This window comes from Phacochoerus africanus, chromosome 15 (genome assembly GCF_016906955.1).
Source record: "Phacochoerus africanus isolate WHEZ1 chromosome 15, ROS_Pafr_v1, whole genome shotgun sequence".
Taxonomy (NCBI): domain Eukaryota; kingdom Metazoa; phylum Chordata; class Mammalia; order Artiodactyla; family Suidae; genus Phacochoerus; species Phacochoerus africanus.
This window is the reverse complement of record NC_062558.1, coordinates 39597186-39623738: the sequence shown is the minus strand read 5'-3', so window position 1 is coordinate 39623738 and position 26553 is coordinate 39597186. Positions and strand designations below refer to the sequence as shown.

Below are 26553 nucleotides of genomic sequence, written 5' to 3'. Positions count from 1 at the left end.
GGGTAGGAGAAAAAACACTCTGCTGTCTTCTAAGCAAGAACTGGGGACCATGGAGGATGTGAACTTAAACCATGAGCAGTGTAGAGGTGGTTTCCTTAACCTTCCTTGGGGTCCTGGCAATAGGAGACTGCCCCATCCTCTCAGGGGTGCCCCTTTGAGCACTAGAGCCATCTCCCTATCCTCCTTTCAGCCTTTGCTGCTCCTATACTGAAGGAGACTGCATTTGAAAGGTAAATGGTTTTTTTTTTTTTTTTAACGTTTACATTAATATGGTTCAGATGGACCACCATGGATGGATCCATGGTCTGTCAGATCATGGATCCTGAGAAGACACCTTGGCAACATGTGTGTCAGGGGCCCTGGGCACTTCTGGGTGAGTCAGGAGGCCAGAAGTCATTGGTCTGGCTCTGCTCCAGCAGCCACATTTGGATAATCCAATTTTCTGCTGTCCGTCTACATTTTCCCTCCTCCTAACAGGAAGAAAGGAGGAGAAGGCACACTTGGCTCCACTCAGGATGGTTCTGGGACCAAATGGTAAAAGAAAAGAAACCCTGAGTTCAGCAGAACCTATGTGAAAATAAAGGCATGGCAACCTACGATCACATACAAGAGCTTTCCGTCCATATACTGTAAAGACTCTCTTCTCCTTTCCTCCTCCCGCAAAGCAGTAAGAAGCAGTCTCCCTGAACAAATGGTGCTTCCTATTTCTAAACACAGCACTACTTTTGCTGAATGAGCTCTAGGTCTCGGCTTCAGTACTAGGTTGTGAGAGTAACCAAGCTAGACTGGGCACCCTAGTTGCACCCAAAGTGGCCTCCCGATCTACTGCACAGATCCTCCCACAACATAGTGTGTAGCTTCATTACCTGCTTCCCACTATGATGTGAGCTCTGGGAGCAGGAACCATCTGGGTTCCAGGAGGCTCACAGAAGGCCTGACCCCGGGAGGCACGTGTTGCATGTGTGAACAAATAAGCAGATGAATCGCAGACTGAATAAACACAACTGACACAAAGCCTCCCAACCCTGAGAGCCAGTGACCCGCACTGGTGCTTCAAGGCACAGTCATGAATCTGACATCACACTGATTAAGGGAAAGTCATCTGAGAATAAGATGGGGTCTGTTCTGCACTCTGAAAGGGCATTTTCTTTCAGATGGTGAGCGTGGACCGAGAGGAATGAATTATCTTTCTATCTGTAGGAACTACTATAGCAGCTCAAGCTGCTCCTTTGTTTAAAATCTTCCAAAGGCTCCCCATTTACAGAGAATAAAAGCCAAAGTCCTGGCTGAGGCTGCTGTTCCCTCACCCTCTCCTCGTCTGAGCCACTGCCTTGGCCTCACTGCCTTTCCCTCAGCCACCCAAGCTCACCCCCACTTAGGGAGGGTCTTTCTAATGCTGTTCCCTCTGCCTGAAACTTATGAAAGAAGAAGAATATTAGTTAACTGTGTTGGGATTTGAGTTGGCAGCTGAGAGAGGGCTCTGATAAGAGCAGGAAGCAAGGACACCACGGGAGGTATGGATTGTCCCATAGGTTAAGTGTAAACACCATCACGCCACTGTCATTGGTCTTAGTTTTGGGGATAGAAAGCATGAAAGAAAAAAATATATATACATATATACAAATATACTGATTAGTCCTGGCACCAATCTGAGAAAAAAGAAATCACTGAGCTATCACTGGAAACCAGGGATTCAGTATATAAGTTGGTCAAGAAACAAAGGTCTTTTGGTGGTTTTTCTTCTTATTTGCTCCTATCTCAGTCAGGACAAAAGTTAAAAGAGGAGAACAAGTGCTAACACGGGGACAAATACTCTCTTCTTATACCACCTCTGACTGCTGCAATAGTGACAGAAAACACAAACTGGTGTTTCAGGGCAGCTGTGCCTCTTGGGAAAAGGCATTCCTGAATCTCAAAAAATCAGGTGTTTCACAGGTGAGGAAAAGCCTTAAAAATAGAACTCAGATATACCTGCGCTTCAGACTCATTACTCCCTGCAATCAAACGTTGCATTATTCTACGTGCCCAATGGGAGAAAAGTCTCACCATCACCATCATTACTGTGACATGTAGAATCACATCAACTGAAGGAGTACCATGTAACAGATGCTGTTCTTAGGAGCTTTATCTAAGTATTAGTTACTAGTTTTTCTTCTGCATATGAGGTGGTTACCATTACTGATTCCACTTCAAAGGTGAGGAAGTCTAAAAGGGCTCCACAATGCTCCCAAGGTCACACAGTGGGTTAATGGCGCACATGTGACTTCAGAGCCTAAGCTATTAACCACCCAGCTTCTGAGGAAAACTATACCAGCTTCATTCTAGCAACCCATCAACCCAAAGCACTGAATTAAACTGATGAGCAAGGAAAAGCCTGATAAAGAGAGCAAAGGACCACAGAGTTCAATAAAGGCCCAGGTCTGGCCCAACTTTAGAAGAGCCCCTCTTTTCTGATTTACATCCTGAGTTTCATCTAAACACATGTCTTCAAGTCATGAAACGAACTCCTTAAAAAAATGTAAAAGCACCAGACCTAGTTGTAAAGCACCCTTTATCTGGTCCAGGCCCGATTTCCGCTCTGCTTCATTACGGAAGCGTCTTCGGATAGTAGGGAAAACCTTGGTCTCCCAGGCTTTCACCAGCAGGGCGTAGTGGTCCTCCTAGAAGGAGAAGGCAAATGTGAACAGAGAAGGAACACCTCAGGCGGGAACCAGTCCTTCCCTGACTTACAGCTCTCAGCCCTGAGGCCTTCACCCCACGCAAATGCCAGTGATAGAAACACACCGTGTGGACCACCAAACTAACTGTATCCTCAGATGCCACTGCAGGCAACAGCTAGACTGAGGCAAGCTCTTCCTTTCCCTTTAAAGCCATATATTTATTTTTTTATTTTTTTAAGCCACGCTTGCCGAGGACAGAAGTTCCTTGGCCAGGGATTGAACCTATGCCACAGCAGTGACAACACCGAATCCTTAACCTGCTGAGCCACCAGGGAACTCCTAGAGCCATATCAATACTTCGCATCATCCCCAATTTTACTGCTGAACTACCATCAAAGCACTTCATTTCTCCAATACCCATATCGCTACTGGGTAGTGGAGCACTCCCAGCAGTGGAGTGCTGCTATTGACACGTGGTTTAGAAAAATGAATCTCCTAGAGTCACACTGTTCAGTGTTAACGATTCCAGCCTTGTACGCTCAGAACAAAATATTTCTCATGCCTTGTCCTGGTCACCAGGGAGCTAAGTGAACGCTGTAGGGCTCTCACCTGGGGGATGTCATCATCATCATCGTCATCACTTTCATCATCTGCAATGGGGGGTGGATGGGGGTCTGGGCCAGAGGTGATGAAATTCTCATAGCTGAGCTCTACTTTATAATGACATGAAGTGTCACTGTCATATTCTGTAACAAAGCACAATGACAATGAATTCCAGGTAAGAGCACATAATCTGCTTATCCCTGGACAGACCAGATTCTCTCTCTCTCTCTCTCTCTCTCTCTCTCTTTTTTTTTTTTTTGCTTTTTAGGGTCATAGCCGAGGCACACGGAGGTTTCCAGGCTAGCGGTCCAATCAGAGCTACAACTGCCAGCCTACACCACAGCCACAGCAACATCAGATCTAAGCCGTGTCTGCAACCTACACCACAGCTCACAGTAACGCTGGATCCTTAACCCACTGAGCAAGGCCAGGGATTGAACCCACAACCTAATGGTTCCTAGTCAGATTCATTTCCACTACGCCATGACAGGAACTCCACGGTATTTTTTTTTTTTCAAATTTTCTTAATTTGCATGATTTCTCCTAGTTCTTGGAGGGGCTTTAAAGCAGAGTCAAGGAATAATTAATTATTTATAAATGCCTTGAATCCTAAAAAGTTTTTATGGGTAGAATTCACTCAACTCAGAGAAGATTTTGGAAGGCTCCTCATCATGAGAAAGAATTAAAGAGACTCTCTCTTTTTTTTGGCTGCATCCACAGCATGTGGAAGTTTCTGGACCAGAGATCAAATCCAAGCTGCAGCTGTGACTTGCATCACAGCTGCAACAACATTGGATCCTTAGCCCAATGCACTGGGCCGGGAATTGAATCCTCACCACTGCAGCGACCCAAGCTGCTGCAGTCAGATCCTTAACCCACTGTGCCACAGCAGGAACTGTGATTAACATCTTAAATTAGGAGTTTTAATATAATTTCTAGCCTGCCATGCTCCCTCCTGCTCATTTTGTTTTATTGGGTCGTTACCTCATTTCCAATGAGTACTGGAGTGTGTCCAAAAGGATTTATGGAATTACTATCATTCGAATTCCCAGGAAGCACTGGGGCCCTGGGAGGAGGCAGCTTACGTTGCTGTGCGGTGGCCACAGCAGCGATCCGGCATGGTGGCCCGTGAGTGCCTGGGTCTGATGCAATACTGGTGCCAGCATCGTTGTCGCTGTCAGATGCCATGGCGAAGGGCAGGGCTTCAAAGTTAGCACTGATCTCTTCTGCCAGGTCGGTGCACAGGTCGGCGGCATTGCGGTGAGCCTGCCCTTCAGCATAGGCAAATGGGCGGGAGCCAAAGTTCGCTCGAGTCTTGGTGTTCTGGAAAGGAAACCAAAGAAAGGATTTGAAAGGACTTGCATTTATGCATTCATTTTTAATACCTTGAGGTGAACTTCACTCACTGGCCCCAGCTGCAGAGTCTGTGAACCTGGGGAGAGGGCGCTTCAAGCTCTGCGCAGCTGGCCCTGCCCACACTGCCCCTCACTCTGTACTCATGCTCTCTGCTCCTCAAAGAGTGACCTGTACCCAGAACTGTTCCTTTCTACCTGATGCCACTATGCATGCTGTTCCCTTCACCTGGAACATTCTTTCCTCCAATTTTGTCTATTTAAGCCAGTTTACAATACAGATCTGGCTCAAACATCATTCTTCAGGGTTATGGGGACATGATCAGATTTGCTTGGTACTTGCTTTCATAAAGTCTACAATTTTCATACTGTGATTAACAGTTAATTTTTTCATTTGTTTTTTGTCTTTCAGCTGCATCTGTGGCATATGGACGTTCCTGGGCCAGGGATTGAAGCTGAGCTGCAGCTGTGACCTATGCCACAGCAGGAACTCCTGTGATGACTCATTTTATCTATCAGCTTGACTGGCCACGGGGTGCCAGATTAAACAGTTATTGCTGGGTGTGTCTGAGATGAGCATTGGAATCCATGGACACAGTGGATGGCCGTCCCTAGTCTAAGTGGGCATCGTCTAATCTGCTGGGAGTCTGAATAAAAGAAAAGGCAAAGGAAGAGGAATTCACCCCTTTTCCCCCTGCACCTCTGCTTGAACATCCCTTGCCCTTGGACTCAGACTGAGTTACACTACCAGCTCTCCTGCTTACAGACAGCAGGTTGTGAGACTTCTCAGTCTCTATAATAATGTGAACCATTCCTCAAAATGTATCTCCCCTCACTTCTGTCTACACACACATACACACACATCAACAACCTCCTCTTGGTTCTGTTTCTCTGGAGAACCTTGACTAATACACAGTGTTTATTAGTTTATGATTATATGCATACGCATATATATTTCTGTGAATGTTTAATTAATGTCTGACTCCTCCAGCTGGTTTTAACTGCACGAAGATAGGGATCATATCTGTCTTGTTCATTATTATTATATGTCCAGAGTTTAGCATAGTACTTGATATATAGTAGATGCTTAATGAATATTTGTTGAATGAATGAACAGAACAGGCTGAGAAATGCTGCCTTAAATTACTGGCATCTTTAATTCACTGAACAAAGTGAGAAAAAGATGCTATCAGAGTCCTGGTACAGGGCCAGGTCCTACAAGATCTTCTAAGTCATTATAAAGACTTGGGCTTTTACAACATGGGACATGGGGAGCCACTGACTTGTTGAGAATAGAGGAGTGATAGGATCTAACCATCATTTTGAAGGGATCACTGTGGCTGCTATGTTGAAAAGACATAAAAGGGTAACAACTGCGGGGTTGGGAGATACAGGGATACTGCAATATGCTACCCAGAAATGAGGTGGCTGGGCCAGGCAGGAACTGGTTGAATTAAGTGGTCAGATTCTGGATACATTCTGGAGGTAGAGTCAACAAGGACTGCTGATTGATTGGAGTGGAGCAGGAGGAAAATGAGGGAGTCAAGAAGGAAGCCAAGGTCTTTGATCTTAGCAGCTGTAAGGAAAGAGCTGCCATTTCCCAAGACAAGGCAGGCTAGCGAAGAAGCAGCTTAGGGTATCAGGCAGAGTTAGGCTCAGTTTTAGACATGAGAATTTGGACATGCCTATGGAGCATCTATTCAAAGATGTTGTCTTGGATGGTATTTGTGTCTGGACTTTAAGGAGAAGTCTGGGCTGGAGATAAGGATTTGGGAACTACCAGCATGTAGTAAGTAGTAATGTTCCATTAAAAGTTAGCTGTTAACAGGTGCTCCTTAAAGACAAAAGGGTTCCACCACCATTACATATATGTGTAGGGATGTTGGGATAAATAACGTTGATGTTTTGGATCTTTACTGAATGAAGTGTTAATTCTTCTGAGCTTCTGACATGTTAAAGCAACCAGGAGGGTCATTTCAAAACTTATTTAACCACAGACTTTACTGCCACTGGAAAGAACACTAGTGTCTCTTGTGGTGTTGTTTAGAAAAGATGACCAAAAGGAGGTCAAAGCAGTTAAGCACTCGGGTTCAATGCAAAGGAAGGACACACTCCTTCCAGTTTGTGGTTCCTTCTCTTATCAAGTACCATATATTATGTCAACAAGGCCATGTCTGGTGCCTTAATTTTTTCTGTTCCTTATGGAACAAATTACTGAAGAGAATTTGGTTTCCTTTCGCAGTAAGATAACCTGCCTTTTTCTGAATGTGAACCACAGGCCACATCCCACCAGAGACGTCTTCGAGATATGGTGAGAGGCGCTGCCCGCAGTATGTGAAGTATACTCGGCCCTTGGCTGGCTGCCCCGGAGGCGGCGGCGTCCCCTCGGTTCTCTCCCAGCCAATTCCTGCCACATCGCCTAGGGCAGAGAACAGGAAAGAAACAACACTGTGTTTGGTGGTTTTTTTTTTTTTTCAATTTTCTTGACTATTAAGTAAATTTGCAACCAGCATGAGGCCACATATCATTGACTATCTTGGTTTTTATGTATTCATGCCATCAGTTAATCTGAAAAAGACATGGGGCACTTAGACATATATACATATAAAATAACACAATAGAAATAAACAATCTGAAAAAAGAGAAGTCAAACTGAAGTATTTGAAGAAGAGTATTTGAAGAAGCATTTTTCAGAAGAAAAATACCTGGTGTCTGAGCTAAGTTAGTTACCACAATTACATATTAAATTTGGACTTTAGGAGTTCCTGTCATGGCTCAGTGGTTAACGAATACGACTAGGAACTATGAGGCTTCAGGTTCGATCCCTGGCCTTGCTCAGTGGGTTAAGGATCCGGTGTTGCCATGGACTGTGGTGTAGGTTACAGATGCGGCTCGGATCCCGCATTGCTGTAGCTCTGGCGTAGGCCAGTGGCTGCAGCTCTGATTAGACCTCTAGCCTGGGAATCTCCACATGCTGCGGGAGCAGCCCTAGAAAAGGCAAAAAGACAAAAAATAAATAAATAAATAAATAAATAAATTTGGACTTTATTTTCTAGGCAGCCAAGATAAAAAGGGAAAGCATGGAGTATGATTTTTTTAATAGAGGAATACAAGTTTTTCTCTTTTGACATGTAGAAGATTATGCATAAGGGTAAAAAGGCAATACCTTTTCAGTAAGTTTGCAGAAAATTCAGAAAGGGTCTAAAAATATAATTTAAAACTCAACCTACAACATAATCTAAACATATAATGTTAAATCACATTATGTCCCCTCACCTATATGTATTTAACACATCTTTTCAGGAAGCAAAGATAATACAAGCCAAGCTACTTTCTGATGAGTTGACTCGATAATGAGATAGAACTTAGAGAACCAAGGGGGCCAATATCCACTACATCAATGCTATTATCAGCTGTCTCAGGCGAGCTGCTAGCACACACAGCTTTATAATTAACCTGTTGTAAACTCCCCAGTAAGTATAAGAAGTTCTGTGAGTTTGTTTTTAATCAGTCTCTCACATTTTTTAAATATTTTTTTTTTTTAAATTGAGAACTGAATTTTTTTTTTTTAATTTTCCCACTGTACAGCAAGGGGGTCAGGTTATCCTTACATGTATACATTACAATTACATTTTTCCCCCAGCCTTTCTTCTGTTGCAACATGAGTATCTAGACAAAGTTCTCAATGCTATTCAGCAGGATCTCCTTGTAAATCTATTCTAAGTTGTGTCTGATAAGCCCAAGCTCCCGATCCCTCCCACTCCCTCCCCCTCCCATCAGGCAGCCACAAGTCTCTTCTCCAAGTCCATGATTTTCTTTTCTAAGGAGATGTTCATTTGTGCTGGATATTAGATTCCAGTTATAAGTGATATCATATGGTATTTGTCTTTGTCTTTCTGGCTCATTTCACTCAGTATGAGATTCTCTAGCTCCATCCATGTTGCTGCAACATTTTTTAAATATTTTTTAAATTTCTTTATTTTTGGCCAAGACATGCAGTGGCTTGATGTAGGATCTCGGTTCCCAGACCAGGGACTGAACCTGGACTGCAGTGGTGAAAGGGCCAAATCCTAACCACTAAACTGCCAGGGAACTCCCTCATATGCTTTTGATACCACTAGGCCAGCCTTCCTGATGGCTGGGGACTTGTCATTGTTCACCGTGGCACCCCCAAGATCTAGAAGAGGGCCCAGAATGTACGAGATGCTCAGAGTATCCGTTGACGAAGGGACACTGCAAGTGTTAGTACAGAGATTGGGATCCTGTTGTAAAAAGTGGGTTCTTGGAGTTTCCTTGTGGCAAAGTCGGTTAAGGATGTGGTGTTGTCAGTGATGTGGCTTGGGTTCCATCCCTGGCCTAGGAACTTCTACATGCTGCAGGTGTGGCCAAAAAAGTGGGTTCTTGATTCCTATTCCCACACAGACACATTTCTCTAAGAAAAGGGTAGCAGGCTTGCTTAAGGTCTAGTCTAAAATGTTCTCAAAAACCAAAGTATGATCAAACAAAATAACAATCAACTACAACAAAGAAATAAAAACCCTGACTACATTTTCCTCTGCTCTCTCTATTCTTCCTCCCTTTGTACTTAAAACACTAAAGTACTCAGCTGAGATTAGAGTTCTGCTCCACAAAGGAAGAGAAACAACTTGCTAGGAAATCATTTCCAAGGCCTAACTTTACCATAACTGAAAATATTACGCTCACTGGGAAAGTACAATTTAATAAGCTGCTCTCTCAAGGATAAGTGATGACGAATTACCCCAAGACAGCTATAAGAAGTTACCTACTGGGTTCAGTGACTTAGTCACCACTACCTAAGCATCCCAGATCATCCATCACATTTAATGATTTCAGTTTAATCAGAGACGATGCTAAAATGTATTGTCTCAAAATAAGCAGCCAGCATAGCTGCTTCTCATGTCAAGAAGATAATGCCTGTATTTCGCTGCTCCTGATCCTAATTCATCCACTAATACAGATCAAGTTAGTTACATGGAAATTTTAAAAGAAGTGAAAGATTTTCTCTTTATTGAGTTGACTGAAACATCTGGGCAGATTTGGTGAAGTTGCACCACATGTTTAGGCTACCAAGAGCAAAGTCTACAGCATGTATCTTATCTACCAATGATACATTCTTGAGTGCCTCCTGGTGACTGGCAGAGTTTTTAAAACTTTTTTTTGGTCTTTTTTTAGGGCCATACCTATGGCATATGGAAGTTTCCCAGCAACCCAAACCCAAGCTGTGTCTGTGACTTGGACCACAGCTCGTGCATAGCAACACCAGATCCTCAACCCAATGAGCAAGGCCAGAAATCGAACCCGGATCCTCAAGGTTACCAGTCAGATTCGTTTCCGGTGAGCCACAATTGGGAACTCCCTAAAACTCTTTTAAAGCTATTTACCTGCTCATCAATGAAAAGCTGATGTAAGATAGAAACTTCAGAAAAAGGCAAAATCTCAGATTTTTTTCTAATGATGGAGGAACAAAAGTCAATGTGACTCTTAACTTATCATTATCATTATCTTTAGATAATGATGCCTTGGAGGCTCAGTAGTAACAAACCTGACTAGTATCCATGAGGATACAGGTTCAATTCCTGGCCTCGCTCAGTGGGTTAAGGATCTGGCATTCCCTGGAGCTGTGGTGTAGTGGCTCAGATCTGGCATTGCTCTGGCTGTGGTGTAGGCTGGCAGCTACAGCTCTGACTTGACCCCTAGCCTCAGAACTTCCATTTACCAAGGGTGAAGCCCTAAAAAGACACATACACACAAAAGATAAAATGAGAGGTTTAGTGTAAACCGGGGAACAGCAGTGCATTTCGTTTTCACTAGAGACATAGTGCCCATTTCTGGTTGCTGAGTTTCATTAATTTTAAAGATATTTTGACCAAAACCCGAGGACAACAGAAATATGGAGGCCCTAAAGATAAGGGTAGGAAAAAAAGCTCTCATTGTACTCACCAGGAGAGAGAGTTACGTCTAAGCGAACGCTCTTCCACTGTAATAAACTGGAGCCGTTGTAGTGCACGGCTCGGCCATTGCTGTGAAAAAAACAAAGGGATGTCAAAGCCAAGGCTAATCAGCCAACACAGAGAAAGGTACGTAGTGACCTGGTGAGAGTTACAGCATAAGAGTAATTAGAAGAGAAATCGAAAGAGCTATTCTCATTCACTAAATGTGAGTATATTTCTAGCTGGTATTTTCTAAATTTTTTAGAAGAGATTATAATGATACTACTTTAGCATTAAAACACCCACTACTTTTTTTTTTTTTAATAACAGTGATAGTAGCCACTTACTTATGGAAAAGACAAGTGCCCACTGGATTAGTCCAAGCCCCATCTCGTTTCTCTGCTTCTGTAGCAAAGCCAAAGGAAACTATTGGTCCAGTGTCATCGTCAGTATCTCCATAGGAAACAATTTCAATTTCCCAGTAGAAAGACGGAGCCTGAAGGAACACCAGAAGTGGGCAGACAATCAGAGGGCTCACTGTGGGCCCTTAAACTTGCTTTTTCTTTCACACATGAAGGGAAGAGGCAGGAGACAGTGTGTCTTGCGATTTCTCACCTGAACGGGCAGTGGTGAGGTGGCATAGATAAATGTGCCCCGGGGCAGACCACCCCCGGCGCTGGGGTCAGCCAGGAAGGTGACAGAAGTGAGGTGTGATGAGAACATGCAGGCTCGGACAGGTGGAAACACTCGCGAGGGACTCCATGTAATCTCTTTGGGCTGCATTGGGGAGAAACACCCTCATTCAGTAGAGCTGCAAATCCTTTTACTCTCTCAAAGAGGAAAAATACTTTTTATCTAATGGTATTATAACATAGGCATGTATTTTTTTTTTTAAAGCTTATGTTGGAGTTTCCTTTGCGGCTCAGCAGTTAATGAATCTGACTAGGATCCATGAGGATGCGGTTTCCATCCCTGGCCTTGCTCAGTGGGTTGAGGATCCAGCGTTGCTGTAAGCAGTAATGTAGGTCACAGATGTGGCTTGGATCCCGTGTTGCTGTGGCTGTGCTGTAGGCCGGCAGCTATAGCTCTGCTTCAACTCCTAGCCTGGGAACTTCCATATGCCATGGGTATGGCCCTAAAAAGAAATAAGAAAAAAAAAGCTTATTTTTTTTTCTAAAAGAGACCTTTTTTTTTTAATGCTAAAAAAGGCAGTCTCTTCCCTATGCCCAGTCCTGTTCTCCAGAAACTATCATTCTTTTAGCTGTTAATTCTGATACTTACTTATATATTTCTCCTTCTATGCTTATAATATCCCTTTGACATCATTTATCTTCTATTAGGACAAATAAGGCTTTAATTCCTACATATCTACACCTCCTTACACACATGGACCTACTCAGGACCTCACCCCCTCATACTCCTTGGTAATTTACAGGACAAAGTTTTTAGTTCAATCAGTAATCAGAATTTATACTTCTATGACTTAATATTCAGCTCAAAGCTAAGAAGGAGTAATATAGTTACAATTTCTTTTTCCTTTTATAGATTGCCTCATTTTTTCACTTTCATAATTTTAAATAAATCCAATCATAAAATGTCAAGCTTCTCTATCAGATAAAAGCAGATTTTTTTTTACCCATCAAATTCACTTTTATCCTAAAAAAAGAACTTAAAGATGCACATAACAGCTCCCAGGACATCCATCAAATCATTGTTTCAGTGAAAACTGGAGACGCTACAGATGTGCCACAATAAAAACCTGAGTGAATAAACTGAGGCCAAGTGTTTGCTGGACTAATAAACTGCTACCGATAGATGTGGAAAGGTACTTATCTATGAACAGGGAGAAGCTAGAAACAAAAAACAGTATGGACAGCAGAAATTCAATTATAATTAGAAAAATGATAAATAACAGGTCATATTAACATGCTGACAATGGTAACTGGAAATCTTGAAATTCCAAGTGACATTTCTTCTTTTGTACATTTCTAACTTTCTTATTTTGAAATAAGAAAAATTTCAAGAACATAGCAATTTTTGCATACTTTTATCTAGATACATGAGTTTTTTGAGATAAAATTCACATAACATACAATTCACCCATTTAAAGTATACAATTCAATGGTTTCTTGGCATATTCATGGAGTTGTTCAACCATAGCCACAATCTAATTCTAGAACATTTTTCTCCCCCTTAAAAGAGACTATACCCATTAGAATAGTCAATTCCTATCCCTTTCTTCCCCCAAGCCCCTGGCAGCCACCAATCTGCTTTCTTCTGTCTCTATGGATTTGCCGGCTCTGCATATCACATATAAATGGGATCATACAGTATGTACTCTTTTGTGACTGGCTTCTTTCACTTAGTGCAACTCAGGGTTACTGTAAAAGCTTTTGCTTTTTAGTCATTTTCTTTCTCTCTTTTTTTGGTCTTTTTGTGTTCTGTAGGGCCGCACCCGCAGCATATGGAGGTTCCCAGGCTAGGGGTCTAATCGGAGCTGAGCTGCCAGCCTATGCCAGAGTCACAGCAACGTGGGATCCGAGCCGCGTCTGCGACCTACACCACAGCTCACGGCAACGCCAGATCCTTAACCCACTGAGCAAGGCCAGGGATCGAACCCAAAACCTTGTAGTTCCTAGTCGAATTCGTTAACCACTGAGCCAAGACGGGAACTCCTAGTCATTTTCTTATTCTCTATGTATACTTCTTATACAAGATGAACTACAGATCTAAAATTTTGGAAAAAAATTTTCTATTATTGATAACATAGAAATTACTTCCAAATTTATGAGTTCTGCTCCTCTGCACAGTCTTTCAATATTCTAAATGTCAAATCAATGTCTGTCGACATTCAAAGATGATAGCATGTCACTGCAGAGCATATACCTCTAAATGGCTCTGCAAACACTCATTCTAAATGTCATTAATGTGCTGCTTGGCATTCTTTAATTCTTTAATGCTCTGTGCTGCAGAAAAGCAGCAGGTGTGGGGCGCTGCAGAGAGGGCTCACCTGTCTCCGGTCGGCCTGCAGTGGAGGTGGTGGGGGCCGAGCACAGTCCCGATAGAGCATCCTTAGCCGTTCACACTGCACTTCCACAACTGCTAGTCGCTCTCCTGGAGGGGGATACATCAAATATGTGAAAATGAGTCCCACGATCCCCCAAGAGGGTGCCAACTCTGTTAGAGTCAGAACAATAAACTGCTTACAGAGATTATTCAAATTCTTACAAAAGAGCAAGTGCCCTGAGACCTCTTTGTCTACTATGTGTGGTTCAGTAGCAAAGCAATGTGGTCAAGTGCATGGGCTCTGGAGTTGGGCTGTTAGGATTCAGAACCTGGCTCCATTAACTTGATATTTATAATCTCAATTCCACTGTCCAATATGGGGGAAAAAACAGTATCTGTGCCTCATAGGGTGGTTGAAGATGAGATGAAATAACATTAAGTAGGGCCTCTGCCACAGGCAAACACCAAAAAAATGAAAGCTATTACCATCATCGAATAAATGAAAACTATTATTTTATCAACTAAATTGATTTTTTTTCCAGTCTTTATTTAGCCTGTTGAATATCTATGAGCAAGGAACAGTGCTAGATGTTAATAAGAGCTTCAGCCCCCAATCTGGGAGGAGAGATAAGACATATACAATAAAGAACACAGACCAAGGCTGGAGTGATACTATGTGATACAAGGCATAAACACAGGCAGCAGGATCTAGAAAGACCTAAAGGAGAAAGCATTAAAATTTATCTTGGAGAAGACAGGATTTCAATAAGTAGAGAAGGAAGGAAATTCTGGATAGATTGGTACTATGAGAATAGTCTAGAAGAGTCAAGAGTCACACAGAAATTCAAAATGGATCAAAGACCTAAAAAAAAACTTATAACTAAAACCATAAAACTCCTAGAAGAGGAGTTCCCATCGTGGCTCAGTGGTTAACAAATCCAACTAGGAACCATGAGGTTGAGGGTTCAATCCCTGGCCTTGCTCAGTGGGTTAAGGATCCGGCGTTGCAGTGAGCTGTGGTGTGGGTTGCAGACGCAGCACAGATCCCGAGTTGCTGTGACTCTGGCATAGGTCAGCGGCTACAGCTCCGATTTGACCCCTAGCCTGGGAACCTCCATATGCCACGGGAGGGGCCCTACAAAAGGCAAAAAGACAAAAACAAAACAAAACAAAACTGCTAGAAGAAAATATTGGTATAAATATTCCTGACTTCAGGCAACAATTTCTGAGATAAGACACCAAAAGCATAAGCAATGAGAGAAAATTAGATAAATGAGACTCATCAAAATAAAAAACTTTTGTTTAAAAGGACATTTGAGAAAGTAAAAAGACAAGCCACAGAATGGAATACTTATAAATCATATCTGATCAGGGACAAGTCTATCTAGAATACATAAACAACAGCTATAAGTCAACATAATAACAAACAACCTAATTAAAAATAATGAGCAGGAAGTCTGAATAGATATTTCTCCAAAGAAGATATACGAATGGTCAATAAATATGTGAAAAGATGCTCAACATCATTAATTTTAGGAAAATGCAAATGAGACACCATTTCACACCTACTAAGGTAGCTATAATAAAAAAAGACAATACTAAAGTTGGCTAGGGTATGGAGTAATTGGGACCTGCTGGTGGTAATGTAAAATGGTATAGCCACTTTCAAAAATGGTCCCTCAAAAAAAAGAAGCAGTTCCTTAAGTTAAAACACAGAATTACTATAAGATGCAGCAATTCCACTGCTATATATGTATAACAGAATAGAAAACATGTCTACATCAAAAGTTGTATATGAATGTTTACTTGTTAGAGCCAAAAATCATAAACAAGTATTCATAAATTGATCAATGGATAAACAAAATAGTCTATTCATACAATGGAATGAATGGTAATCAGCCATAAAAAGTGATGAACTACTTGATACCTGCCACAACGTGAATGAACCTTGAAGAGGTTATGCTAAGTGGAAAAAAAAAACAACAGAGACAAAAGGCTACACATTGTATAATTCCATTTATGTGAAATGCCCAGAAACGGCAAATCCATAGAGATGGAAAGTAGACTGATGGTTGCCAGGGGCTCAGGAAATGGGGAGGCGATGACTATGGAGGGTTTTCTTTTTGGGGGCGTGGTAGAAATGTTCTGGAATTAGTGGCGATCATTGCACAACTGTGAATATATTAAAACCCACTGAATTGTATACTTTAAAATGGTAAATTGTGTGGAATATGGATATTTCAATTTTTAAAGATGTCTTAGGAAGGAGTTCCTTCTATGGTGAAGTGGGTTACAGTGGTTTGGGTCGCTGCAGAGCCTGTCCAATCCTTGGCCTGGCTCAGTGAGTTAAAGGATTTGGCATTGCTGCAGCTGTGGCACAGGTTGCAGCTGCCGCTCAGATTCAACCCCTGGCCCAGAAAACTTCCATATGCTATATACATACCACAAAAAAAAAAAAAAATGTCTTGTAAGGAATAAAAAGTAGTCTAATGAAAGCAAACCACAGAGTTTGTTTAGGATAGTAGTAAGAAAGATTTACTGACTTATACCTAGTACCAAAAGGCATGTAGACACCTAATATAATCCGATGATATGGGTTAGACAGCAATAGGTAGATGAGGCAAAGATAAAACAGTCAGAGTGAGCCAGGAGTGAGGCTGGGTATGTATCTAGTGTCCTTTATTTACACCTGGGAGTGGGGGATGCAAGTCTAGATCCATGCTTCCTGGTAGACAAACCAAAGAGGGGAACTATTCAGTTACAAGATTCACGGAATCCTTTACATAAATGTAAACTGACTAGTCATAAAGGGCCCAATTACTTTTAATTAACACTCTCCAATTATTTCTGTTAAAATGACTTAAAATTATTCTGAGAGATATACAGAATGCTGGATGATACCAAGAATACTATCTGCTGGAGTTCCCGTCGTGGCTCAGTGGTTAACAAACCTGATGCATGAGGACGCAGGTTTGATACCTGGCTTCGCTCAGGGAGTTAAGGATCCTGCATTGCCTTGAGCAGTGCTGTAGGTCGGAGACGTGGCTCGGATCTGATGTTGCTGTGGCTGTGGTGTGGGCTGGCGGCTACAGCTTGATTGGACCCCTAGCCTGGGAACCTCCATATGCCACAGGTGTGGGTCAGGGCAAAACTTAGAGCAGTTTCCTTAGGCAGTTTCTTCAAGTGAAGTGTGAGGGCCACTTTTGGCACAACTGCCCAGGCCCACTCTTGACTTCTGATTTTCTGGTGCTTGGAAAGCATATATTTTTTAAAATAATGGAATACTACTCAGCCATAAAAAAGAACAAAATAATGCCATTTGCAGCAACATGGATGTAACTAAAGACTCTCATACTAAGGAAAGCATTTTTTTCTTTTTCAGGGCTGCACATGCGGCAGTTTCCTGGCTAGGGATTGAATCGGAGCTGTAGCTACTGCCCTAGGCCACAGCCATAGCAATGCTGGATCTGAGCCAAGTCTGCAACCTACACCACAGCTCACTACAATGCTGGATCCTTAACCCACTGAGTGGGGCCAGGGATCAAACCTGCATCCTCATGGATACTAGTCAAGTTCATTACCGCTAAGCCACAATGGGAACTCCTAGGAAAGACTCCCAGGGAGTCTTATGAACATTCAAAGTCTAAAAAAATCTCTGGCTCAGGGAATGTCTATATTTAGCAAGGAAGGAGAAGAGGAAACATGAGCGATTCTGGCTTCTGTAAGAGTATAAAATAAAGTTGAGAACTTTTTTGGTTTCTATATGCCTTTTCCTTAGTTTCACAATCTGTTTCCTATGCTATTTCAGCCAAGAGATCTAGTTAACTCCTCAGGAATATTTTTTTAAGGGAAAAGGCTCTGCAGTGCTAGTTTCCCAGACCAAATGGAATTAGGCACTCTTTTCCCCAGATTAGAGAAGCTATAAAATTTATTTATTTATTTATTTTGCTTTTTAGTGCTGCACCCATGGCATATGGAGATTCCCAGGCTAGGGGTGGAATCGGAGCTACAGCTGCCGGCCTACGCCACAGCCACAGCAACACCAGATGTGACCCACGTCTGCAACCTACACCACAGCTGAAGGCAATGCGGGATCCTTAACCCACTGAGTGAGGCCAGGGATCGAACCCGCAACCTCATGGTTCCTAGCTAATTTGTTTCCGCTGTGCCACAACGGGAACTCCTATAAAATTTAGATGTGAGTGAATTAACATTACAGTGGCGAAGTCTGCACCTTAATTCATTTCAAATGAAGTAAAATAATAAAAGGAATTCACTGAAAATTTTTTCTTTTTCTTTTTCTTTTTTTGTCTTTTTGCTATTTCTTTGGGCCGTTCCCGCGGCATATGGAGGTTCCCAGGCTAGGGGTCGAATTGGAGCTGAAGCCGCCGGCCTACACCAGAGCCACAGCAACGTGGGATCCGAGCCGCGTCTGCAACCTACACCACAGCTCACGGCAACGACAGATCCTTAACCCACTGAGCAAGGGCAGGGATCGAACCTGCAACCTCATGGTTCCTAGTCAGATTCGTTAACCACTGCACCACGACGGGAACTCCTGAAAATTTTTTCATTTTAGAGAATCAATTTACTATTGCCTATAAGTCTTATGACACTTTCGTATATGAAATTTTAAAAATCTTAATATATTAAAAAATAGAGAACTCTCTCTTCTAGCCACTACTTTGAATCTCACTTATTAAACAGTATTTCTTTAGCACACAGACTATGACTCCCCATTAGGCTCTAAGAATTCATTGTTGTGTCTCAAAGTAATTCAGATATAGCTTTTTTTTTTTTTTAATACAGGTAAATGACTCAGGAATCAGCAACCTTGGATATCTACTTTAAACCTCAGTGCTCTTTCTGGTAATCTAATAAATGCGTTATTAAGTACTGTTAAACTTGACCTAGGACACTATTTTAGAATAAATCGCTGTGTGTACGCTCACAGTTTTCTCTTTTGCAGCAATTAATAAGAACTTCCCACACATTTCTTTCCAAGTCTTTGTTAGCACAGTGTTCTTTTAATAGTGGTTATTATTAAAACCATTTGCTCTAAAATTACCATGATTCCTGGCTTTGTACATCAAGTACCAAAGTTAATTTCACAGATTAAGACCCCTTTATTCCATAAAACATATAAAAAATACCCAGAAAGAGTCCTATAGAAAAGCAAGTGATTCATTCAACAAGTTATATGCTTGCTAAGATCAGTCAAGTAAGTCTTAGGATGCAACCCGAGCCAAGAATACTGAAAAGGAGAGGCAGGGAACTAAGGACCTACCTACTACAAGTATAAAATTACGAGCAAATATTTAGTCACAAGTAATTTCACCTGAGAAATTTGTTCTTTTGTTCTTTTTTTCTTTTCTTGGGGGGGGGGCCCTCTCTGAGGTTTTTAGTGTTGCTGGCTCCACAGAACTACCCTTATTAAGGGAAGGAGATTTGCAAAGTAAAACAGATATAGAACGAAGACAAATTAAAAAGTGAAAACCAAGAGAAATCATTGCCATGTGAAAAAGGACAGATTTAAGGATAGAAAAGGATTAGAGAGTTACTGAAAAAAACAAACAGCATGAGAGAGAGTAAATAATATAGATAACAAAAATGACAAAAAGAAACACCAAGATAAAACTAAAACCATTAAGGAAATTAAAGATAGCCATTTCTTCCTTACAATTCATGAAAATGCTAGTACTAGAGGGTTAGAGAAATGCTCGTCTAATTGTGACTAATTACGTTTAGAGTCCAGTTATATCCTTGGGGATAAAAGGTAAAACTTCAGGATTTCCCCTGTGGTGTGGCACGTTAAAGAACTGGTACTGTCACTGCAATGGCTCAGGTTGCTGCTGTGATGCAGGTTCAACCCCTGCTTGGGGAACTTCCACATGCCCTGGACAAGACCAAAAAATAGAAAAAGGTAAAATTTCTCTTAAACATACCCAGGACAATACCAATTCACAGGAAACTCAAGGACAAAAGGACACATTAAATAATGCCACTGGGATGTAATTGACAAAATTCAGACTGTGGGAAACCCTTCAACAAATAAGTTGTTAGGAAAAAAAAAATACTGAGGGGAATCTATATTTTAAAAGAGATTTAAAAGACATAGCAAGAGTTCCCGAGGTGGTGCAGTGGAAACGAATCTGACTATCCATGAGGATATGTGTTTGATCCCTGGCCTTGCTCAGTGGGTTAGGGATCCCATGTTGCCGTGATGTAGGTCACAGATGTGGCTCGGATCCCACACGTTGCTGTGGCTGTGGTGTAGGCCGGCAGCTACAGCTCTGACAATCCCTAGCCTGGGAACTTGCATATGCTGTGGATGTGCCCTAAAACGCAGAACAATAAAAAAGAAAAAAATAATAAAATAAAAATCTCAAAAAAAAAAAAAAAAGGCATAGCAATGAATCACAAGGGATGAACTCTATTTGGATCCTGATTCAAATAAATGTAAAAGCAATATGACTGTATAAGAAAGTTAGAAAGTTGAGCACTGACTAGGTATCTAACAATATTAAAGAATTATTGTTAATTTTTTAGATGTGATAATGGTATTGTGGTTATTTTAAGAGTCCTTATTTTTGGAGTTCCAGTCGTGGCGCAGTGGTTAACAAATCCGACTAGGAACCATGAGGTTGCGGGTTCGATCCCTGGCCTTGCTCAGTGGATTAACGATATGGAGTTGCCAAGACCTGTGGTGTAGGTTGCAGACGCGGCTCGGATCCCTCGTTGCTGTGGCATATGCCGAAGAGTCCTTATTTTTGAGACACACCACAATGTTTATGGATAAAATAACAGGATATCCCCAAAATTTGCTTAAAAATAATCCAAGAGGGTGCAGTGTAGATGAAAAAGGATTGGTTATTAACTGACAACCGTTGACACTAGCTGATGGAAACATGAAGATTTGTTATACAAAAATAGTCTAATTTTCTGTTTGTTTGAACTTTTCCATAAGTCACACACAGACACACAAACACACACACACACGGATGGATGTTAGTGCAAACTCTTGACTCTGAATTCAAATGCAAGCAATGACAACAGTCTGATACTATCTGCAGCCCTAAGGACAGTTAATAAATAATTCTTTTTTTTTTTTGTCTTTTTGCCATTTCTTTGGGCCGCTCCCGCGGCATATGGAGATTCCCAGGCTAGGGGTCTAATCGGAGCCGTAGCCACCAGCCTACACCACAGCCACAGCAACTCGGGATCCGAGCCGCGTCTGTGACCTACGCCACAGCTCACGGCAACGCCGGATCGTCAACCCACTGAGCAAGGGCAGGGACCGAACCCGCAACCTCATGGTTCCTAGTCGGATTCGTTAACCACTGCGCCACAACGGGAACTCCAATAAATAATTCTAATAGAGAAATAAAGGCAATTAATTAATATGAATGGGGAAAAGAAAACACTCTGACAAGGTGGTCCTCAAGTCAAATTGAAAAATGCTAATTTCTGGAGTTTCCGTCATGGCTCAGTGGTTAATGAACCTGACTGGCATCCACGAGGATGCAGGTTTGATCCTCGGCCTTGCTCAGTGGGTTAACGATCTGGCGTTGCCATGAGCTGTGGTATAGGTCACAGACATGACTCAGATCTCATGTACTGTGGCTGTGGTGTAGGCCTGCGGCTACAGCTCCGATTCAACCCCTAGCCTGGGAACTTCCACATGCCGCATGTGAGGCCCTAAAAGACGAAAAGCCCCCCCCCCCCCCCCCCGCAAAAAAAAGGAAGAAAAATTCTGATTTCCTACTTGGTATCTTTTGAATTTTTAAATTTACATTTCTAGATCTGAAATGAAAGTAAATCATGGTAAATGTGTTTAGAGCTCAGCTGTTCGCTGTGTATATGAAAATAATTAACATCCATTATCAAATGGTAAAAATGCTGACACAACTCAATAAAACAGGGTAGAAAAGAAAGTGACAGGTACTTACCAGCACTGCATTCCTGGGCTACTAGGTTAAGAACTTCAACAGCTGCTGGACACTGCTGTATGAATTCTTCACAAAATAAGCTGTCTTCTAAAAGCTGGGCCATGACCAGGCATGCTCTTAATGTTAAAAGATTTACAATATTTCAAAGTCATCAATGGTCATTCTCTAAAAAGTCAACTGTGAAAAACATTTCAATCAATTTTATCCCCTAATTTAAACAAGGTTCAAACTCCCCATTCCTCTTGCTTTTTTTCTGAGCTGGACTGGTTGGGAGATACTTAACTAACCTCTCTTTTCCCATGTAGTAATTGCTGACACTTTGTGGCCAACCAGAAAAGGGCAAAATGTTTGCCATCTCCCTAAATGGAGACACCAAGGGCCAGGTGAGAAATCAGTATCATCTCTTGACAGCTTTTCCTATGCTGGACTTCATGTGGACTATTGATATTCTAGGAACAAGAGGGATCAAAATGCTTGGAAAAATCTGTATGCTGATCTCTCTCATGTGATTCAAAACACACATTAGAACTTTCTGATAAGTTTCACTGTCAAAAGAGAAACTTATTGCTATTGTTTAAGCCTTTTTTTTTTTTTTTTTTGTAAACACAGTGACACGTGCAGCATATGGAAGTTCCTGGGCTAGGGGTCAAATCAGAGCTGCAGCTATAGGCCTATATCACAGCCATAGCGATGGTAGATCTGAGTCAACATCTGTGACTTATGCTGCAGCTTGAGGTAATGCCTCATCCTTAACCCACTGAGCAAGGCCAGGGATCAAAACCCGCATCCTCATGGAGACTATGTTGGGCTCTTAAACCACTGAGCCACAATGGTAACTCCTGTTGCTATTGTTTAATGGTAAATAAATGTATTTGCAGGAAATGACTGTTTTTCTTTCCAGCTCCAAAACTAGTGGGCATTTCCTGGTTTTCTCATCAGTTTGGAAAGTGATGAATCAGATAGGTACTGATGAAGTCCGAGCCAGTTAAAAAAGGCCAAGTGGCAGAAGAACTCCCACAATAGAACAATGTTCTTTTACCAAAGCCAATTATCAGTGGAGCCTTATGTACATGTTCCATATACATTTTAACTACTTTCTTAGGGAAATACATAAACTTAATTTCAAAGGGCAGAAATTGGGGCATGCAATAAAAATAGCACAAACTGGGGAATGCAACAAAAACTGTGGTGAGCATAGCTGGAGAGAGTAGTTTCTGCTACTCAGCTTGACATGAACTTCATGCTGTGGTCTGACTACGCCCAGGGCAGGGGGCCCAGGGAGGACCCCTGTCTTTGTGGCCTACGCCACCTCAGCACCTAGGGGATCTTTGGGGGGTGCTCACCTTGTTCTTATTTCAGCCAGGAGCCGAACGACTGCCATCACAGGAGCTGACCCATCTCCTGTTGCAGGAAGTGAGGTATGAATAGAGAGACTTCCCTCCTGAGGAAGCAACATGGACTGGACTGCCTGCACTACCTTCTCAGTAATGGACAGTTTATGAAGAGGCAATGCCTGATGGTGGTGGGGGGGCGCATGGCAAAAAGTTAAATTCAAGTAGTTAGTTTATAAGAAATGAGGGTGTAATAATTATCTGGAGTTAATTCTCAAAATTTCAGTTAAAAAAAAAATCAAATCATCATACAGAAAGTTGCAAACTGGACCAAAACAATTAAACATGCAATATATACTATGGAGTATTTCTAATCAAAGAAATGAATTTTGTCACCCAGGTAAAAATTTTCACACAAATGTTACTATTAAATGATTATGTAAGATATGTAAATACACAAGTAAAATTTAAGGATACCAAGTATTTGCACTTCTGTACTGTGTATGTGCATATATATCACTCATTATAGTATTCTTTACCACTTGCAGTGACATTTTATGATGCATTTAAAAATCACCTTACCTCTGATCTTGGAACACAAAGTCTAGACAATGGAATAGTCAATGTGTCTGATGCTTGCGATGTCTTTCTACAGTCTATGGGTGGAAATCTGACTGTAGCTATACCTTCCTGTTCATTGATAGAAGCCACTACTCCGATGCTTCCCGATATTCCTCTACCTAAAACCTAGAGACACAGATGGATTAGCACTACCTACCAGCTCTGATGGTGTGAGCAATTATCTGACGTGACAAGTGGGAACGGTGAATTTATAGCTGTCATTATTGGCACTGCAGTTATTGTTTCTCATAATGCAGATACCAAGCCCTGAATATAAGTTAAAACAATAGGTCCTAAAACCTTATATTCAGGGGAATCACAATATGATATTAACTCAAACTTTCAATTCTAAAATATTGCCAATACTAATGATACCACAGGAGCTAATATCATATAGTATTGTACTAATATCTGAATAATCCATAGCATAGAGGGCTAGAATTCCTGAGTTTCTTAGCTTGAAGGAACAAGGATTTTTGTTCAACTAGGTAGATGATACTTATCTCACAGATCAATTAATCAATGGACTTATATGCAGGGGAAAGTGATGACAGTGGATGGTTACCTGAACCTCGGACCCTATCTTGATTGTCTCTTTGAAGCCTCCAAGTGCACAAAGTGCAGCAACAGCCTGGCGGGCAATTCTCTGAAGTTTGGCGAGTTTTCTGCCACTACTGCTGCCATTTTCCAGAATGCTTTCTGCATATTTCCCCAATTGTGGAATGTACATCAGTGCACGAGACAGAACCTAAATATAAGAAGCAGCCCATGCAGTAGGAGTTAAAGCTTTGGTCGCTTTGATACTAAGGGTGATGAAGTGTCTACGACAGTGCCTGGAGTCCCTGTACTAAAGGAACTCTGGATGTGGAAGGGACGCAATAACTATCAGGTAGGTTATTTGCCTTATATAATTGGACAGAACTGGATATATACAACCTCAAGATAGGGGAGAATCAAACCCTGTTGTTAAAACCTCTAAAATACAGCAAAAGTGTATCTGAAGGAAAACCATCACAGCATACTGCCTACAGCTCAACACCCAAATACCTTTAGGACATGTCAGAAGGGGTACACTTGAAAAATGACAGTGGAGAAGGGAAAATGACTATTGAACTCTAGTTTTCAGGAACCTGGACTATTGCTTATAAAGATGAATTACTGACAGAGCACTCAGGGAGTGTAAATCACACAGCAGCCTCCCAGAGACTTAGCAAGTACACTTAACAAATTCAATAAACCAAGGCTGCATGATTTCCTAACATCAGTACCAATCGAATGCAAGTAAGGAGGAGAAACAAGGAGTGCCATTCTTTCCCTGAGAATACTGGCCTGTCTTCTGTGAAATCGGGACTGGTGGTGACAGGAGATGTAGGTTGACAGAGTTGAAACTACTAAATCAAGGCCAATCTCAGGGAAATACAGTTAACAAGTCTATCTGGCCAGGTTGGGAACTCTCTATTAAAATGTCCCTCGCTAGAACACTATGCTAACTTCTGTTGTACCCCCTCATTTAAGTAGGAATGGCGTGCCAACCTTCTCAGCTGTCGTGGTCCATATTTGAGCAGCATTTGACTCAGGTGCCATCAGCAAGCTATGAAGCAGGGCGATCACTTCCGCAGCCATGCTGTTTGCCACATGCCCACTGATGAAAGGTCGGACAGGGTCAGTCCTGCAAGTGTCAACAAGGAAAAAGGTCAATGCCCAGTGACGGTATAGGAAGCAGGGGAGTAGCTTCTAGGGTTGGCACCAGATGGAAACATTTTCTAATTATATGAGAAAAATTGAGTTTTGGTGACTCCCATTCCTTCTGGTAACTGAAAAAGCCTTGGAAACAATGGACCCCAAACTTTTAATTGTATAAGCAATCGGGCTCTGGCTGGCAAGCACAGGACACCTTACCTAAACTTCCCGGGGGCACTATGCATTCATCCTTTCTTCAACTAGAAAGAAGCTTCTGGAGTTCTGCTGTGGCGCAGGGGGTTAAGGATCTAGTGTTGTCAATTTAGCAGCTCTGGTTACTGCTGTGGCATGGGTTGAATCCCTGGCCCAGAAACTTCCACATGCTGTGGGCACAGCCAAAAAAATGCCTTTGTGTACAGTGACAAGTATCGTTTGGAAGAAGTAAAGGCAGCAAGGCCAGAATTTACTACTCAAAAAAATTATAGCTGGTGCTCCTGGTGGTGGCCTTTCTCAAAAAACACAATCCTTTGGCTATAGGTGTCCACTTGCCCTGGAAGGACTCCCTATTTGTCCCTCACAACCTCAGATCCACCTGAATGGTCACCGCTGACTTGACTTTGAGAGCAACTACCGCAACTGATGGGTATTTTAAACCCTCAGTCCTCATTTCCAGCAGGTCAAGGGAAGGCTCTGAAATTAAAACCCTCAAAACAAACCTTTACAAGAGTTCCCATTGTGGCTCAGCAGTAACGAATCTATCTAGTCTCCATGAGGACGCAGGTTCGATCCCTGGCCTTGCTCAGTGGGTTAAGGATCTGGCATTGCCATGAGCTGTGGTATAGGCTGGCAGCAACAGCTCTGATTTGACTCCTAGCCTGGGGACCTCCATATGCCGTGGGTGTGGCCAAAAAAAAAAAAACCAAAACCAACAAACCCCAAACAAACCCTTTACAAAGTGAGTGTGAGAAGAGTTCAGACAGCTTCTACCCTGGGAAAAGTTTTACCTGGCAAGTTCAGAGTTCCTCTCTCTGCAAATGGAGGTTTGGGCGGTTTTTTTCTTGTCACCTGTGGACAATCCACTCACAGTCTCTGGGCTGATAGATTCCACGGGTGGCCCGACACTGACGATGAGGCCTGACTGTGCCCACTTGGTTGCTTTTCGCAGAGCAGCTGCAGCCTCTTCTGTAATCACCTCACAGCAGCCACCCTGGGGATCATTTTGAAGACATTCACAATATTCTCTTTTACTCTTCTCAGCACTATACTTAAAAACAAATCTGTTTCCCCCAGTCCGGGCTTTTTTAAAAATTCAAATATTAAAATTTTGTATATCCAAAGTTAAATCTCCACAAACACCCCTTGTCCTAATGCAGTCAGAGATGATTGCTGGTCCTCTAGGA

At 42.1% G+C, this 26553-nt stretch overlaps 1 protein-coding gene across 7 annotated transcripts in view; it reads right to left on the bottom strand.

Annotated features, from left to right (window-relative positions):
* The window catches only part of HECTD4 (HECT domain E3 ubiquitin protein ligase 4), a 209247-nt gene that overhangs the window by 40885 nt on the left and 141809 nt on the right, over positions 1-26553 (bottom strand). For all 7 annotated transcript variants that reach the window (XM_047760399.1, XM_047760396.1, XM_047760397.1 and 4 more), the window contains 14 exons: positions 26158-26360; positions 25007-25142; positions 24039-24221; positions 23435-23599; positions 22865-23034; positions 21522-21637; positions 13577-13680; positions 11182-11343; positions 10914-11062; positions 10577-10656; positions 6871-7034; positions 4349-4586; positions 3270-3406; positions 2534-2660 (listed from right to left, as the gene is read on the bottom strand). In XM_047760399.1, coding sequence (XP_047616355.1) covers positions 2534-2660; positions 3270-3406; positions 4349-4586; positions 6871-7034; positions 10577-10656; positions 10914-11062; positions 11182-11343; positions 13577-13680; positions 21522-21637; positions 22865-23034; positions 23435-23599; positions 24039-24221; positions 25007-25142; positions 26158-26360 — 2134 coding nt within the window. The remainder of the gene's footprint in view (positions 1-2533; positions 2661-3269; positions 3407-4348; positions 4587-6870; positions 7035-10576; positions 10657-10913; positions 11063-11181; positions 11344-13576; positions 13681-21521; positions 21638-22864; positions 23035-23434; positions 23600-24038; positions 24222-25006; positions 25143-26157; positions 26361-26553) is intronic.